Here is an 18,962-nt window from a genome sequence, read left to right as displayed (position 1 = left end):
CCTTTTCTTGTTAGAATAAATTTGACAACGTAGTTATTGTGTGATAACTATAATTTAACTGCGCAACTATGCATCACCATTCAGACAGAACATGCTTATATAGAACAAAGAAGTATCTTTCTACGTTAGTGTTCGAGACAAATTGTGATTTGCAAGAAAATGAGATGTTGCTTTTGAGATCGATTAGGCCTGCACATTGCAAGAGACTTAGAGGACTTTCTCTAAACGTGATTGTCGTCCATTAGCATCAGCTGAAGGATAAATAATTTCTAGCATTGGAAAAAAGGAGGTCTTATTTTTTTAGGCACTTCTACGTCAGCCGCACCTAGAGGGGCTCGCGTAGAGACGTCAAAGCTTGTTTGGAACTCAAGCAGAGCGCTTCATGTCCTACAGAAGTAAATATCATCAGTACCAGAGCAACAAAGAGATGACTGGAAAAGACCATCGGCAGTTTTGTCATCATCATTAAATAACAATTATGAATTTGCCTGTCCTCTTCAGCACTGGCCTTGCAGGCTGAAGCATGCCCAAAAGAAGTTGCCTACTCAAAGCAGTCTCCTTCTGTAACTCTATAGAGTGAGCCTCCGGATATGAGCCTTTGGCATGCCTTGGCTGATGGGCGAGTGGCCCCAGGGTAAAACCGCTAGTACGAATTTGAAAATGCACTTTTCATGTCCATTGCTGCTGTGCTTCAGGCAGGCCTAAAATGAGGATTAACTTGTAGGATCATCTCCCCCGACGTTCGTAGCCGACGTTGGTGGTGGAGATCGTTTTGTTGGACAGTTCTGTAGCAATTTGTCGGACCGATAAATTTTAAACATTTTATTACATTATTATTATTACAGCCCGTATGGTGTGCCAGATGAAGTAATTGTCGAAGCGTAGCGTTTCACTGCTTTCTGGAGATTCTTTAAAGGGAAAATCTCCCTGATGTTGAAAATGTCCATCTAAGGTTCCTACTCTTCCCCTATTGTTTTTTAATCACGAAAAAATCAGGTGCCAATGACTTACAAAATGATTAATTGTCAGTTAATACGCTGCAATGTATAAAAAATGGATATCTTGGGAAAATCTCCCTGATGTTGAAAATGTGCATCTAAGGTTCCTACTCTTCACCTATTATTTTTTAATCACGAAAAAGGCTTCAAAACTTAACTTTCTTGGGTAGCTTCTCCGGCACTGTCCCTGTTAATGTCACGCATCCAATCGGTATGCTTTTTCTACGTGCAAACTACAATAATCATTATTTTTGTTCTTGCAGAAATAGTTGCCTTTAATTGTTGCAGGTTGATATCATCGCTTCTAGGACAGCGCAAGGAATGGACGGCAAGAGCCATCGGCGTTTTTTTTTTTATGGTACTGAGTGTGTCTTTACTCTTCGTGTTGCGAATCTAGCATACATTTAACAAGGTTCTTCCTTAAATGGTCCACTAGAAGCATTGTAAGCCAAATAGTCTTACGGCATTGCCAACCTTTCGCTTTTTTCAGTATTTATTAACTTAGTTCTAAATCTCCTGGAAAGTGAAATGTGCAGTATCACATGACTTGGAGGTTAACCCGTTCGTTCAGGACATATCGGGAGAAAAAATGTTTCCAACATAACCCTCGCTAACTTTGGATAAAAATTTATGCTGCAGGATAAATGAATACATCGATGCGCTAAACTTATAAATGCCTTTCAGCTTTTCGATTAGAAAAGTCGTATCACAGCTGTCTATTCCAAATAGGTTATATAGCCTGAGGGGATAACATTCAATTGCATCAGACCTTATATATGTAAGCTCATTTATGTGTGGCCTTGATTTGGAATGCCAGGCGCATTTCGCCTTATAAATGATTGGGATATTGGAGGGTAGCTGCTGATTACAGTCATTTAGATAACAATGAAAACTATCGGAATATGCGCACAACTAGTGGAGTGTTCAAAAGCAAATACTCAGAACAAAGGCAAGATCTTGAATCATTATTGGGATCATGGCCGCAGAGATATCTTTTGGGCCTTGCCGTTATGTCTTGTCACTGATGCCGATTGATACAGCTTTCAGGAAGTAGTCAGGCGAGTACCATGTTCAGAGCAGAGGCCATATTTTGTAAGGGATTTCGTAATTGTTATTTTCCATCGCATCGTTCTGCCTTTGGCATTGATTGGAACGGTTGTGATTTCACAGACGTGTTGTGACCTCAACTCGTCTGCGAAGTCATGTTGTGAAGACTAGCTATAGAGATAAAAAATGAATTAAATACGGATTACACAAGTGGTGTGACGTAATATCAGTGTTTACACAGACAATAATACGTCCAGTGCGGGAAGTTGTGTGAGGGTCTCTGGCTTCTGCCTGCCTTCCCCCGGTCGTGTTTGACTGCACGGACGCGAAATAATTATGGATAAAAACATACCTATCCAGGATACACTCGCTCTGTTTGTTTCGGAAAAGTTAGACCGAGGCGCAAAGCACAGACTGTGTGTGCGTATGTTCGTTAATGGAATACGCCCCCATGAAGCAACGCCCCGTGCGGGGTGTCTATAAGATCACCTCACTGAGGTTTGTCCCTTTACTTTTGGCAGTGCTCTAATGCGCGGAAGCTTTTAATGCGTTGACATTACAACGACCATTCGGCTCCGCTTTGAAGGGCATGACGTGACATCGTTAGTGCTATCCATTTGCGGTTGCCCTTGACGGTCATCGTTTTCGTACAAGCATTTTGCAACTCGATTATTCACCAATCACTTAATTTGTGCCTCTATTATCTGGCACACGAATCGTGAGCGACCACATTATCCGTAAGAACTCCCCAAATGAATATAACGTACCGCTTTAACCAAGAGGTACAACAATGCCTGCGTGGCATACACGAGTATAGCCTATAAACCGAGATACAATTGAGCGCCCGACGTGGTTCGGTCCCCACATCATCCCCTCAGCTCAGAGGTGGCAGCTGCTGCGATCTCGACCATGACACGCGGGACATCACACAACCCACCGATCAGCCGGTGCCCGACTGCGTCTCCTGCGAGCTATGTCCCTGTTCGCAACGACGCACTTTCGGTAGAAGCCTTAAGTTAGCAGGTGTCAAGTGGATGCATCTAATACAGGACCGGGCTAATTGAAAGAACTCAATAGAGTTAAAACGTGTACTAGAGAGAAAGACGCTGTCAATATTGAGACTGTCTGATGGAGGACTGGAAAGCGATAAAGACGCTATTCAGCCAATATTATCTTGACCTGTATGCTTACAAAGCAAGTGGGTTAGGAAGCGGCTCGGGCTGTTTCATGCGACAGAGCTTTAAAACATCCGCGTTGTCGGCGCCGGCGTAGTGAGCTAAAATCAAGAACGTGCCTCTGGCTGGTGGCACGTATGGGTCCTGATCGGTCAGCGGGTTCATAATAATAATAATAATAATAATAATAATAATAATAATAATAATAATAATAATAATAATAATAATAATAATAATAATAATAATAATAATAATAATAATAATAATAATAATAATAATAATAATAATAATAATAATAATATATTATTATTATTATTATTATTATTATTATTATTATTATTATTATTATTATTATTATTATTATTATTATTATTATTATTATTATTATTATTATTATTATTATTATTATTATTATTATCAGCCGCACTATACGCGCTGCAAAACGAAGTCCTCCCCCATATTCCTTCATTTAGCCCGGACCTGTGCTAGCTGAATCCGCTTGACCCCTGCGAACTTCTTTACCTCATCCGCCCGCCTAACTTTCTGCCGCCCCCTGCTACGCTTTCCTTTTCTTGGAATACAATTCGTTACCCTAAGCGACCATCGGTTATCCTCTCTTCGCACTACATGTACCGCCCCTTGCCCATTTCTTCTTCTTGATTTCCATCGGAATATCAGTAACGAGTTATTTCTCTGACCCCCTCTGCACGCTTCCTATCTCTTAATGTTACCCTACCATTTTTCGTTCCATAGCCCTCTGGGTTGTCCTCAACTTAAGTAGAACTCTCTTGGTTAGCCTCCACGATTCAGTTCCATAGGTGAGCACAGGTAAGATGAAACTGTTGTATACTTTCATCTTGAGCGATACTGGTAAGCTGCTAGTCATAATCAGCAAGTACTTGCCAAATTCGCTCCATCCCAATTTTATTCGCCTTATTTCCCTTTCATGGTTCGGATCTGCGGTTAACCACCTGCCCTAGGTAGACATATTCGCCTACTACTTCCAGTGCTTCACTACCTAACGTAAACTGCTGTTCCTTCCCGAGGCTGTTAAACATTACCTCAGTCTTCTGCATATTGATTTTCAAGCCTACCTTTTTGCTTTTCCAGTCTGTGGCATCAATCATTCCTTGCAATTCATCCCCTGAATTACTTAGCATGGCACTGTCATCAGCGCATCGCAGATTACTGAGATATTCTCCATCTTCCCTAATCTGTAACTGCTCCCATTCCAAGTCTCTGAATACTTCCTCTAAGCAAGCTGTAAACAGTACTGTGGAGATCGTGTCTCCTTGCTAACACCTTTCTTTATATGAATTTTGTTACTTTCTTTACGCAGAACTATGGTTGCTGTGTAGCCCCTATATATATCTTTCAGCACTTTCACGTACGGCTTGTCTACACCCTGATTTCGCAGCGCCTGCACGACCGCCGAGATTTGTACTGAGTCAAATGCTTTTTCGTAATCAATGAATGCTATGTATAAAGGCTGGTTATATTCCGAGCATTTTTCTATCACCTGGTTGATGGTATGGATATGAATGGATGGTATACTGTTTCGGGAACAGCTAGCTCCGATGTTAGATACATAGATGCACTGAATACGTTGTCATATATACTGCCGAGGCGACAGCCTCTTGTGGCGAAAGCCTTTAATGCCTCGTACTTACGGCCGCGTCGGGCGTCCTGTCACCCTATAGCTGTCAATCATCCTGACAGCCACGCTGGGTACGTGAGAAACGTATCTTAGTTCTTGTATAGCATCATGCCAGCGCGGATGCCATGGAGATTACCACCGCTAATGACGAAGAGGGAGGGGGGGAGATAAGAATCGCTACTTCTGGGATTCCTGGATGCCGAGTCAGACACCTTACTCCAATGCACACACGTTCGTACGGCTCAGTTATATCAGGGCTTGATATCAATTTCAAGCGGACTTTTCCAATCAGGTGGTAGCTCACTACTGTGAGCTAAATTAATGACGCCTCAACTGAGCAATCTGTACACTGATAATCTGCAGACCGTTCTTTTTTTTTAAGAGGGGAACTGTTACGCGCTACTAATGAGCTATAATTGAAAATGTTGCCAGTTCTCGATGACATAACCGCTTTATTTTATAAGGCGCTTGAAGACGAACCTATACAGTGCCTTTAAAATGAGTTTTTGTGAGGGTCATCAAGAAAGGCCCTACTACTGTTGGTTACCTGTGCACATGAGGCACTTATAATCCAATGTGACCAACCCGCGAAGCTTAAAGAAATGTCCGAGTATTGGCTGGTAACACTCGGCAAAAATTGATTATAAAAAGTTAAAGAAAAGTTTCACACGCTGGATAAACGCCATTTTAAACGGAATAAGACGTGTTAAGAAACCTTTCTACGCATATGCTCTCCGGACGGCTTGTATTTGAAATTTCACACACTTAAACAGAGAAGGATTGACACTCTGCTACACCCATTTCCAAGGAGAAGTCATGTTAGATGTGCTGATAAAACTTTTTCCTTGAGCTCATGGTGATTGATGATAATTACGCGGTGGAACCGGTTACATTTAGTAATACATTATGTGTCTCATTCACACTAGGGAATTAATCGACATCTGAGTCCAGTTCGAATATATTCAAACTGATCAATGCAAAACTGCTGAAAGATGATGCATTTCACACAGAATTTGAGAGATCAGAAATGGTTTTGTTGAGTAATTGGATAAAATGGACGGAACATTATGGCTATCAAAATGATGACTTTTTAAATGTAGGTAGAGATGAAACACGGGTAATCAACCAAACAAAGAAGCTTAAAAAGCAAGATAAAAAAATATAAAAAATATGAAGGTCTGTAATTATAGCGTAGAATAGATATCGGGAAAGACTCGGCCATCGCCACTTCGATCTCACTTGCTAAGCTTCTCGTCTCTACCAAGGTACAGGGTCATCCAGTTCTATAAATAACACAATCACTACATTCAAATCAACATTGCGTCCGACGCAGGTGCTTATCAAAGGAAATCGATGCAAGCAGAAAGGGACCCGAAGGTGGTGCTTTGCAGGGTCTACCATTTAGCTCTAATGCGTGGATGGATTGAACGTAATGGCGCTTTGAAAGCAGTGATCGTGTTATAGCTAGATTTTTTTTTTTTTCGGGGGGGGGGGGGGGGGGGGGGTAAAAGATTCAAAAGCAAAGTTAAAGTCGCAGGCTCGTGCTAGGCCAATCTTTCGCCACGGCGGCGCAGTGGTTAGGGCATTACACTGCTGTGGCTCAGTATCGAATCCTACGCCGCGGTGGCGCAGTGGTTAGGGCGTTCGACGGCTGTGCCTCAGGATGCGAGATCAAATCCTTCGCCGCGGTGGCGCTGTGGTTAGGGCGTTAGACTGCTGTGCCTCAAAATCAAATACTTCGCCGCAGTGGAGCAGTGTTTAGGGCGTTAGGCTGATGTGCTTCAAGATAGAATCCTTCGCCGCTGTGGCGCAGGGGTTAAGGCGTTGGACTGCTGTGTCTCAGGATACGGGATCGAATCCTTCGCCGTGGCGGCGCAGTGGTTAGGGTGGTAGACAGCTGTGCCTCAGGATGCGGGATCAAATCCTTCGTCGCGGTGGCGCAGTGGTTAGGGCGCTAGACTGCTGTGCCTCAGGATCGAATCCTTCGCCGTGGTGGCGCAGTGGTTAGAGAGGTAGACTTCTGTGCCTCAGGATAAGGGATCGAATTCCTAGACTGCTGTCCCTCAGGATCGAATCCTTCGCCGCGGTGGCGCAGTGGTTAGGGCGTTAGACTACTCGGCCTCATGATGCAGGATCAAATCCTTCGCAATGGCGGTGCAGTGGTTAGAGCGTTAGACTGCTGTGCCTCAGGGTGCTTGATCGAATCCTTCACCGCGGTGGTGCAGTGATTAGGGCGTTAAACTGCCCGCGGCAGCCGCTTTTCGATAGAGGCGAAAAGCAATTAAGGCGCTGGTGTTGCATGCGATGTCAGTGCACGTTAAAGAAAATAGGTGGTCGAAATTTTCGAAGCTCTCCACTACTGCGTCTCCAATAGCTGGATTCGCTTTGAGACGCTAAACCCTATATAAACCAAAGCAAAGCAAACCAAACAAACCAGTGATTTCTAAAACCGAAACTACAAATGTTTCAAATTCGACTCAACACCGATCGCTCATGAAATCAGAGCCCGCATGCTAATGCGCTCCCCTCCGCACCAGTCGCATTGTTCGTTCGTGATTTTACTACTGCTAAAACCTCTACGACTATACGTTTGCCCGGGAGTCTTCGTATTGCGCAGCTAGTGTTGACAACTGCAAAACGACAATCTGTCGGCGCCTTGCATTGCCATCGTAGCATATAGTGGTAGCCTTACTGCCTTGGTAATTATACACCATGGACTATGCTGGTTCCTTTTCTTGACAAAGCGGCTAAGGTCTCCACAATATCACTAACGCTCGCCGTGTGTGTGCGTACGTGCTATGTGTATGCGTACGTGCTATGTGAGTGCGTGCATGCCTGTGCGTGCGTTCGCGCATAGAAAGAGGGCACCTTTCCGCTGCTAGTAATGGCTTCCGGATCTAAATGTTACCAGAGGAACTACGAGTGCAACACTTTGTAGGAATGGGCATTACAGCCTGCCGATGACCGTCGAGGGTACGTGACCTGGACGCTACGCGAGCGTACAAAGGGATACATCGGAGCATGCACCCGGATCCCGGTTGAAAGGCTACGCAATGTAAAGACAAAGAGCTATGACGCCGTCACACTACTGTAGGGCTTCTGCCGATATGAACACGGAGACTCCAGAGCTGTGGTCACGTTCGCGTTGAGCAGATCTTTTGTTGTGACGGCGATCGTGCGTGGTTGACGCAAGTGCTTACTCTAAACCCGGCAGCGTTCATATCAGCGGTCGGCGCCTTGACCACCAAAAGAGCTTTCCCTGTGGAGATCTTTCCCGCGCGTCTAGTGAGATAAAGCGCGCCGGTCAACGCCTCTTGATTCAAAGCACGCTGCGCGCTACTCCGGGCACTCGGAAGGGTTTAAAGAAATAAAAAAAAATAATGCTTTCCCTTTCTCTCCGGAGCTTTCCGCGTGTCCTGGCCTTACTTTTTTTTCTCCTTTATCAGCTCCTTGTTGCTGTCAGGATGAAGTGCTGGCTCAGGCTTCCATCGTACCAGAGAGAGTTAAACAGTGCCTCGTGGGCTCCTCCCGTAATCTCTGCGCATTCTGACACTTGTATCTGCTTCGCTGGCGTTACGCGCGTTAAGACCGCCATCCTTGGCTGCCTTCTTCGTAAGCAGTGGGAGTGCTTGGCATCGGCCGGATATAGCTGCGAAGTTGCTCAATACGTCGCGAGAACAGCAGTGATTGTACTCCGGGAACCTGTATTCTCGGAAAGGGTACAGCGTTTTGATGTTACATTTGACCTCAGCTTAGATGTTTATCGAGAAATCCTGCCCTTCGTTGGTATCAGGCGGCTCATGGCTCAGTGGCCGCTTTCTTCGTGTCTTGATCGCGCCGTGTTCATCAAAGTGTTGCGCCATAAAAGCCGCGCCTGGCGCTCTAGAACTGCTTTGATGTGATCCAACACGTTCGCCTCTCATACAGCTACTCACTTCCAACACCGATCACTAACTATAATAAATTAAAAAAAAAAATGTCTTCACTGCCACATTTGTGTGGAATGCATTATCACGCAGTATCAAGGAATTGCTTAATATTTGAGCGCATGAATAAAATAATCATGTTTTTTCTCCCGTGAAGGTTTGATTGTGTGCGTCATGCTTTACTTTGAGTGACAACTTGACTGTTTTCTTGATTGATTGCTCTGCGCAGTGCAGTGAAAAAGAGGCTCCTCCTAAGTCGGTGATGCTAAGGCCTAATTATGTATGCATCATCCTCATTGCTCATGCATTTTTATGGGTGCTATAAATAGCATCAATCGACCTCATACTCACTAAGTTAAATCTTCATTAGACCATTTTTTCGGACGCAATTTTTTTTACCGTCATACTTTCATGAAATTGCTAAGCAGCCTAGGCACCAAATACTATTGCAAAAAAATATAATAATAAGGCCTGCCCAATCCATAAATAATGGACAGAGGTGAAGAATTTACATTTGAGCGTTCACCTGAGTACTGTGTGCTGCACAATTAAATATGTAAAAAAATGTAATTTATCTACAGAAATATAGCGCCGTGCATTGCTTGCAGCGTACCGTGGGCAATATACGCGGAAGTATGAAATTAATGCCGACCTGTGTTAGACACATTCAAGATGCCAAGTTAATGAATACTTTCTTTTTACTTCGAGGCAAAGAAAGCGAGTTCGACAACGGGGTCAGAAAGCTTGCTTTCTGAAACTTAAGTCTAGGATAAATTAACTTTACAGGAAGTTAAAAAAAATTGTTACTTCCCATATTGTATGTTTATTTTCTTTCGTTTCGAAGTCTTCCCACCCTTAGCAAGATATAGATTTACGGATATAGCAGAAATGTATAACCTACACTTTGCTATGGTGACTATGGCATGTGCATATTACGACCAAGTTTGGTATATTTCAATCAGGCCTCCTAATCAGGCAAGGTAATCAGGCTTACGGGTCAGTGCTCCGCTAGCATATTTAGTCCTCAATGATCGGTGAACTTCTACTTCTATTTTTGGGCGCGCTTTTGATAGAATGGAACGTGCTCTATCAAGGGTTCAATCATATCGCCTTCAACAGGGATAAATGTTGGCAGAAAGTACTCGCAAAATGTCGACTTCGTGCAGCAACAGTCGAGATTGAGTTCTTAATCGGTTCCCATGGCTATTCGTGAGTAGAAGGACGAGTGTTATGAGACAATAGTAAGTGAAATTCTTCCAGCAAAGCAAGCGAATTGTCTCTGGCGGGTTCCTTGTGAGCTGATGTCTCGAGTAAATTTTATAGAAATTTCGCCCTAGACTTTTAGGTACGGCAAGATATCAATCTGCGATGGCGAGCGATACCGCCGCGCACGTATTGCGAAACGCTGTTTTTTTTTTCTTTGTCGTCTCAGTTGATTTCTTGTTTTTGTGTTATTCCGTAAAGTGCGTGCGGTACATATCGAGTAGCTGAAGATAAATTGTCATCGCGGAGTCATATTCTTTTCTTTTTTTTTTTAGAGTACTGATGAGAGCACGTACAGCGGCGCGTCTTCAAAGATGAAAGACACAGTGTATACGGACGAATGATCCGTTAAAGAATCGCGTGTTCTGCCTGCATTTGCGGGCGTGCTCCATTAGTTTCCAGCACTCCGGTAGAGTCGAGATAATTTCAGAGACCAGGAAACTACGCCCTCTCCGACGGATAATTAAGGACCCAATGATGCGAAGCATCCTTGTAGTAATGTATTGTTACGCGCTCAAGGTTACGGCAAAGTAAGGCTCTGAGAAGTATTCGCGCGTAGCCTTCCGCCCCTACACGTCGGTTATTGCAGTCGGCTGCAACAAACATGCTCTCTCTCTCTTTTTTTTTTTTTTTTTTTTTCTACATAGAAGTCTCGCGCTGCTTTGCCGATTGGCTTTAGCCGTCAAGCGGCGACCAGCTGCTCACGTCAAAGGCACTGCGACGCTGTGTGACAAGTGGAATTTGTTGGCTCACTGCTCCACGATCTTAATATGGGTCAGCGAGCGCACATACGCGCGCTCAGTTTAGCACAAGACACTTGAAGCAGCGTAGAACGTCGACGTTGCAGAGTGCCGAAAAAAAAAAAAAAGAAATAAAAGAACAGGACTACAACAAATAGGAGTGAGCACTTGTCCGTTCTATCGCTTCGTGGAGATGTTCTGCAGAAAAATCGGAATCAAAAAAGCTCAGCATGTCAGTAATTCTACAGTGCAAAAAAAAAACATACCCCCCCCCCCCTCCCTAATTCTACAGTTTTGCATGCCTTTAAGCAGGACAGATAATGAACAAATGTGCAGATGTGACGAAGCTGCTCATTACCCGGACAAAATGTACGTTTTTTTCTTAATGTGGCCAAAAAAAAAAAAAAAGCACCGGTTCGAGTGGGGCGTTTTGGCCGCACAGTGATCAAAACACGAATTTTGTTTTTTGTCCTATACTACATATGTATACACGCTCTCTTGAAAAAGGCACAAATGCTGTGCTTTCGCTACTAATGTTTCTCTTTATAAGAAAATTTATTTTCTAAGGTATACTGCGCACAAAAACTTTGCTTTTTAGAAGGCTCGATTTTTCGTTGGCGTACAGACATAAAATTTACGTCTGATTTACTTTTCACATCAAGGTACCAAAACAAAGGAGGATATTGTGTCTATAATCTCTGCTTCGAAGTTCGTTTAACGATTAGCAAGCATTGGCGGTTTAATGATATGCAAATAGCTTTTTACAAATGCAGATTTCTTGTTATGCAGATGTCTCAAATAAACAAGTGAAAGAGAAAACATCCTGATAATAATATGGCAGGAGTGATGCCATAAATATTCGAATTAACATTTCAATTGTCAAATTTTAATTATGGCATGAGTAGAACAGACTGGTTGTTTAATCAGTTTTTGATTATTTATTCAATCTATCGATTGGCTGAAAAGGCAACGAAACAATTGTAAAAAATAGTCGAAATCAGTCATGAGACTTGATTGGTTCTAGTGACATGAACGCTGGTCAGATGAACTGTGAGGTAGAAAAGATGGGATACTAGGCAGCGCTATCATAACGGGGCCCAAGAAACACTGGTTAAAAAACTGATGATGTATCGCTGACGACGTATAGATACGCCACAAGGGGCACTATCTCAAAATCGGTGACTTTAAAGCTCCTTTGATAATACGACCTTGGTTGACAAATGCCTTTCGGGAAAGTTCCAAACTCTCAATTTCACAATTTCCACCTTATTTGGGCTGCTCTCTAACATCGTATACTATATATTTGTTTTTGCAGTGGTTTATTACTGGTCTACAGCCTTATCGCCTTTTACTGTGAACGTTTCTTGCATGATACTCAACGCCTGCTACATACCGATTCTCCTGGCCTACCAGCGCAGAGGCCGATTCAGTTCCACTTTATTCATTGAAACGCGCGGTATTGTCCAATGATATTCAGAGCAGGGAAGCCGGCGCTCACTTGACATGTCTACAGACACACGCCTGAAATCGGCTTCTACTTCATCCGAAAGCCAATTAGAATAAACTAATTAAAACTATAGCGTGAATAAATGAACCTCGTACATTTCGTAGAGTGCAGCCGTGAGTCGTGAAAGAAAGCGGTTGGAGAATTAAGGCTGGAACACTTTTTCCCAGTTCAGTCTGGAGCTATATCATGACGTCCTTGAGGTTGTGCGTTCAGACACTCAGCAGCGGCCGCATTTTCATGGAAGAGGAAATCAAGGCCTCGTATATCAGGCTACTTCTGGACGTGAAGAGGCCGCAAGTGATCGAAAATAATTAAGAGCCTTGAGCTACAGCTTTCCTCCTAGCCGAGGGGCCACTATAGGACCCGTAAACACCCATCTTTCTCACATTTATTCGATACTTGTCGTTACTTCCTGCTTTTCATGCGTACCTTTCGTCTCTTAATCAGGTGCCTCCGACGCAGACCTTGAGAATTTACTGCGTGTAAACAGTGAACTCACGCATGCCAAACCACTGCCACTGCATCCTTGCTGTGCCGGTACAATTTATGTCTGTAATAACATCATCTGTTCATAAAATGAACGTTCAGACAGATGCCCGGTTTACGTTATTTCTTTCAACGGTCGTCGGTTTTACGCGACCCTAATCACTGTAGAACAGAAGTCACATTCGCTCAGTAACAATACCGCGACCTGTAGCGCGTTTGCGATCAGCCGTAGCCGAAGGGCGCCATGCGCGCTCACCAGTAGTATGCCACCTTGTCCCCACGTCCAGCTAGGACATGACGGTCCAGTACGTTGTAGCAGGCGTTAGTGATGGCGCCCTGCATCCACATGAGTCGCACTGGGCCCGCGCGTGGATCGAAGTTGTACGCCAAGAAGCGGTCGGCGCTGGGCGGCACCTTCCAGTCGAGTTTCTGGGCCAACTTTCCCCAAAAGGAGGCCGGGTCCTCCACGGACTCGCGGTACATGCGCTGGTACTGAGCCATGGACGACACATGGTACTCGTGCTGCTGTAGGCGGTGATGGTGCAGGGTGGGCTGGTCGTCGTCCTGCTCCGGCTGGACACTGTGGATGCTCATGGTGCGGCCGGAGATCGGGGCCGCTCGGGGGTCTTCCACAAGAAGCGGCCGCCCGGTCCCAGAGGCTGTGTACAGAGCGCAGGCCCGAGACTGCCAGCGCGCCGGACCTGAATCGAGCCGGTGTTGGATTTCGCGCCGTGATAAAGAACGGGCCCTTGTGCAGACCGAGGGCGAGGGAGGGAGGAAGGTGTGTGCGTGCGTGTTGGCCACTGAGCGACCCCGGAGATAGGCGCTCACTAAAAAGCTGGTTTCCCTTTTTGCGCTGTTGCAGTGTGTGCCGTGTGCGCGCGCCTGCTGTGAACAAGCAGCAGGGAAGAGAGAGAGGGCAACGATTTGAGGCAGAGAAGGAGTAGAGAGCGTGGGGGCAAGGGCGCCCTCATCGGTGGTCAGCCACGGAAAGGTCGAGCTGCGAGGTTCAGCACGCCGTATTGTCGCCGGAAAAAGAAAAGAATCAAGCGGGGAACATTAACCGGGATCCTCGGCGGATGTCGTCAGCTGACGTGGAGGAGGAGCGTCCGCACTGTCGCTATTTGTCGTCCGCGTACCAACTACGACGAGAGATGTGCGCTGGCATTCTCTCTCTCTCTCTGTCTCTCTCTCTTTGTGGGTTTCTCTCTTGCCCTCTGTGTGATCAAGATTGAAGACCCAACCGGTGGGCACTCGGTCGGAATTCGTTGTCGCCATAAGCTGCTTACATAAGCGACGTCAGTATGCGACGTCCACAGATGACTGAGGTTGCCGATAAGGAGGTGACAAGCTTCCTGCACTCTCAGTGGAGAGTCAGTTTTCGAATCGAGGCTTCGAGAAAAGACGGCGCTGCCGGTAGCCATTTATGCCTTTTTGTGTAACAGAGATGTCTCGTGTAAATTTCGTGTTTAGTGACACGTCTTAGATGTTTTTACGCGAAGCGTATACTCTTGCTCGGATTAAAATCCGACGCGGTCTCCCTAACCCAAATATGCACGTGATTTCGTGTCAAAACTGTGATGCAACCGTTCTTTGTGCGGCGTTCAGGATGGTTCATTCAACATTCATCTGCTAGTCAAACTGGAGGCTAGTTTGCGACGCAAATTCGAACCGACCATATATGCGGGGCAGATGGGTTTAGGTGTCCGCTGAAAAGTGAAACAGATACTGCGCCTTCCTTTCCCCAAACACCAAATTAAACAGAAAAAAAATACGTACATAAAAGTATGTGCAGAATGAAAAGGCGGTGTTAAAGGCGCTTTGCGTCTACTCTTAAGGCGAATATTGAACGTCGCTGTAGTTTCTTTTTATTTTTTTGACAACGGCCCTGCTAGGCACAACTCGGTTCAACGTTACGCCGAACTCCAGAGTCGCTCCTATAGCTCGCATACTCGTCAACGTTTGCAGTGCCTTCCCATGATGGCTCTCAGTAATAAGGTGCGACCAGTACCAGTGCACAGTATTGCTCGGATAATTCAGTGCCCCCCCCCCCCCCCCCCCAGACACACACACACATCTCCTTGCCCTAAGAAAATCAAAAGAAGCGAAACCAAACAAGTAAACCATCAAGGAACAACAAAAGTAAAGAGTCTCAGCTAAATCAAGCACACATTGTCGGAAAATTGTCGCATATCAGAATGCTGCATGATAATAAATAGCACACTCGTTTAAAAGTGTGCAGCTGGCTCTTGAAGGCAGCTATATGATATTTTTGCCTTCCCTCCGGAAACGGGGTAGGGCCGGCTTTCACCGCTTCGCGCTACACGTGTGCCTTTCTGCGCCCCCTCTCTTTTTGTCCTCTATATTTCGTTTTTTTTTTTTATTATTATTTTCTGGCTGACTATCTAAACCGCTTCGTCGCATCACAGGTGCGCTAGCGATCATCGCCCTCCAGTGCCGCTGTTTCCGCTGCAACAGAATTGCACCACAGTTTCTAGAGCTGAACAAAAATGACGCCATGGGCTCAAAAATTCCACCGCAGAGTCTCGTACAGTTTATATGTGCCCAAGCCCATTGCTCAACGACTTCAACGTTGAGAGCGAACGAGTACGCGAAAACGAAATATAAATGGGGGAAAAACCATGCATTTGTTGTTAGAAGAATTTCATTTGGACGAGATCTTTTTTTCTTTTTTTGCTCATCGCTTAAGAGAAGAGAAAAACGACGTATTTTGGTGTTATAAATGACGACCGCTCAGTGGCCAAGTCTCCTCCTGATGCTTGACGCGGTAATGTACGAGTGACTGCCGGTACTTTAGATTCGAGAGGAGTGCCGCGTATAGCGGTTGCATCGTTTTCCGTACCATTCAAGACGCACTACATGCTTCCTCCCTCGTATAGTCGGTGACGCGGGCGGGGATGCGGATTATTTATGCGCGCGACGAGCACAAGGTCCTCGCATCACCTCTTCAGTGGGCTCCGCCGTCGGCCACGGAAGAAAAGACACCCGCTGTCTGCAAACGTAGAAAAAAAAAAAAAAGAAAGAAAGGAACCCTACTCGTATCTTAGTGTAGTTATTGCATCTGTCCCGAAACCTCTGCGGCGATTTAACTCCCGCGTATACCTTTTCCTGGGTGTGTTTCTTCTCTATGCAGGAGGTCGAAAGCGCCTAAAGCATGGCTGGGCGTTAGCCGAGTTTGATCCTGCGTTTCTTTTACTTTTTCCTTTATGTCTGGTTAATATATTTTCCCCCTCCCGCTACTGTAATCACGGCACATTTGCAGCTCGCACAACACGGAAGTTTTTGAGCCGAATAATGATGCGAGCATGGGTGTGACGGGGCAAGTGAGGAATCTATATGGGCTAAATTGTCGGCCAAACAAGCATTAAGGAAAGCGAGACGAGTGACCTTGCAGGGACGAAGGAAGTAAGGTCGGTTTTCGTTTAAATACGAGGAATACGAAGATGTCAACGCAGGAAAAGATCGTTGGCTCTGAGCATGTAAGAAATCTTCGGTCTGCGACACGCGCGCTATCTTGACGTGCATGTACAAGGAAGCTGTTAATCGCGGTCACCCAGAAACAAATAACATTGTACTAGATTCGGTTTTACCTTTCGCCACTCTGACGGCCGTTTGATCCAACGGCCAATCCCCTGTGAAGCGGTGACGTTTATTGGTAGCTTGCATTTGGTGAAGCGTAGGAATAACAGCCCTTGGAAGGGCAGCTGAAGAGGCTGCACAATTAGACGCGCTCAAATTGATCGGAAGTGCGAAAGTTTCAGTTTAAGGATGCAAAGCTCTTCTTTGATAGTATTTGAGATGGTTACGCTATCACCTCAACGGCTTCCAAGCGTTTCTGCAGAGCACACCGCCGGATTGTGGGCCCGATGATGACGTCATACGATGGTGGTACATTTGAGAAGAAGAGATGATTGCCAGAAGGAAGAAAAGAAAAGCTGCCGAAGACGATGCCTGCAGAGCGTTGTTTGCCGGCATCCGATGACGGACGGCAGGATATTGACGAAGCCAGCGGAAGTTTGAATTCTCACCCCCGATGACGTCATCACCGAGCTGTTTCGGACTTGAATGTTTTGAGAAGAAACGCGTTTTAAACCGACGACTGCGTAGCCACAATAAATGCTATATCAAAATCACTTTCATACTCTGCTTGAAAGGTTCACACATTTAAACGCTTTAGGTTTTTCGAATTCTTCAAAGCCGCTTCACGGATCTATTTACAGACGAGTTCGTATTGTCCGATAACTCAGCACGCAAAAGGTAGTTTGTGAGTTTCTAGCTCCATTTTCATTCATCAATAAATGTCCCCTCTGCACGTAAAAAAAAAAAAAAAAAAAAAAAAAAAAAAAAACTGAGCAAATGGCATGTGTAAACGGGTCCGAAAACATCTCATTCGTCGTCATAATTCGTCGTCGAATTATCCGCTAACAGCGTCAGAATGGAAAATGTCTTGGTGGCCTTGCAGTCCTCTTCGCTATCGCCTTTGGTCACGATTGCCCTAGGGGACTATAGGAGTCTTCAGAATGCAGTGGATGAAGGTCGCGATCGGCAAATATGTTTGAACGCTAATTCCGTACCCGCGCATTGGGCAAAAGCGACAGTAATCGAGATTATTCTCACAAGAGCCAGAAAGTGACAATCCGATCTTACGTACTATTGCTTACTGCGCGTAACGCAGATGCGCACACAAAGGGCGAGAAAGGATGACACATTGTACACAAAGTTCAAGAACCAGAAAAACGAATTGAGTCGAGCAGCGTTGCCTTGCATTCAGAAGGTAAACCATGCAATTGTGATGTCCTAAAACTGCTGACTGGGTCTCAAAAAGCTTGTCGCGATATTCCAAGCTTGTTGCTTATCACTATCAGCTTGTCATTATATGCATATACACCACAACAAGCAATATTGAAGATGTTTAAGGCAGCGAAGGTTAGATCTCACAAATATGTATAACAAAATTCTAATCTCGAGAGAAAAGTGCGGAGGTTTATCAAGCTCATATATGAATAGAATAATAAATTATTATTCCGATGCTTTCAGTATACTGTGTACACCAGTGGGCGAAATTGGCAAAACAATAACGTCATGCGTTCGACACAGGTTCATTCACAATTTGGAGACACCACTGCTATTTATTTATAGCACCCTGAAAGTTCCATCAAGCATTACGCAAGAGGATATTCGATGATCAAGAGGTAATGTCAAAACGCAGCTAAAACAATCTTAATACAGCAGACAAGAATTAAGGTATAAAATTAAACATAAGCGCGCAAAAATAAACAGTGCAGAGTACCCAGCAAAGATATGCGTGCTACCCTGGTGGGCAGATGTTTCTAATCACTGGTCATCTTTGAAATAAATGAGTTTGAAAGAGATAGAGAGGGAGAGAGAGAGAAATAGAAAAATAGAAAGGCAGGGAGGTTAACTAGGCGATGCCCAGCAGGGTACCCTACACGTGGCGAAGGGACCAAAGGGAGAAAAATGAAAGAAAGAACGGCAAGGAAAGAAGTTTGTCACATGTCTAGAAATCTGTAGTAAAAACGAGTCAAAACTGTAGACTATGGCTGCTGGTTTAAAGCATTAATTACTTAAAACTGATATAGCTTTAGTTTAGCCGTTTGGCCACCCTCATTTCTCACAATCACCTATCATCTTCACGCAAAGCTAAGCAAGTGTTTTGTGATCGGTAAAGTGAATTGAAATTCTATTGCGCTTATTCGCTTTTTGCTACCTTCCTTTTCTTCCTCGTCGTCACTGTGAGGTACTTCAACCTTCCGTGGTGGCCACTTGCTGGCTTGTTTCTATGGCAAACACTCTCCGGTTGCGTAATGCCCGCGTCAGAAGATCCTTTTCCCACTGTAGCCACCCTCTGAATTTTTCCCGTTGCAGTCCCATTCAGGGCTCTCTTAAACAAGTTGATAGGAGTACTTTCCTCTTTGCCTTCTGCCACCTGCCAGTAGGGGGCACGTGATCTAATTTACTTCTAATTTTATTTTTGTTATACTTACTGGAATTAATTAATTGTACACGCTGTAGATACTATAGACCAGCTTTCCTTACAAAACCCTCAGTACGGTTATTTACGGTAGAACGCCAGATTCAGCAGCAACTATGAGGTATTTTCATTTGATGATTTATCGAGACA

At 44.8% G+C, this 18,962-nt stretch overlaps 1 protein-coding gene across 1 annotated transcript in view; it reads right to left on the bottom strand.

Moving 5' to 3' along the window:
* LOC146198876 (acetyl-coenzyme A synthetase-like) overlaps positions 1-13,648 on the bottom strand; it is a 61,560-nt gene extending 47,912 nt beyond the window's left edge. Inside the window, exon 1 of the mRNA XM_084594347.1 lies at positions 13,056-13,648. Coding sequence (XP_084450473.1) covers positions 13,056-13,393 — 338 coding nt within the window. The 5' untranslated portion in view covers positions 13,394-13,648. The remainder of the gene's footprint in view (positions 1-13,055) is intronic.
* Between the last annotated feature and the right edge of the window lie 5,314 nt (positions 13,649-18,962).

Source organism: Amblyomma maculatum, chromosome 2, assembly GCF_055883805.1.
Source record: "Amblyomma maculatum isolate TAMU_Amacu chromosome 2, ASM5588380v1, whole genome shotgun sequence".
NCBI classification, from domain to species: domain Eukaryota; kingdom Metazoa; phylum Arthropoda; class Arachnida; order Ixodida; family Ixodidae; genus Amblyomma; species Amblyomma maculatum.
Note: the sequence above shows the minus strand (reverse complement) of the source record. Positions and strands in the feature narration are given on the sequence as shown.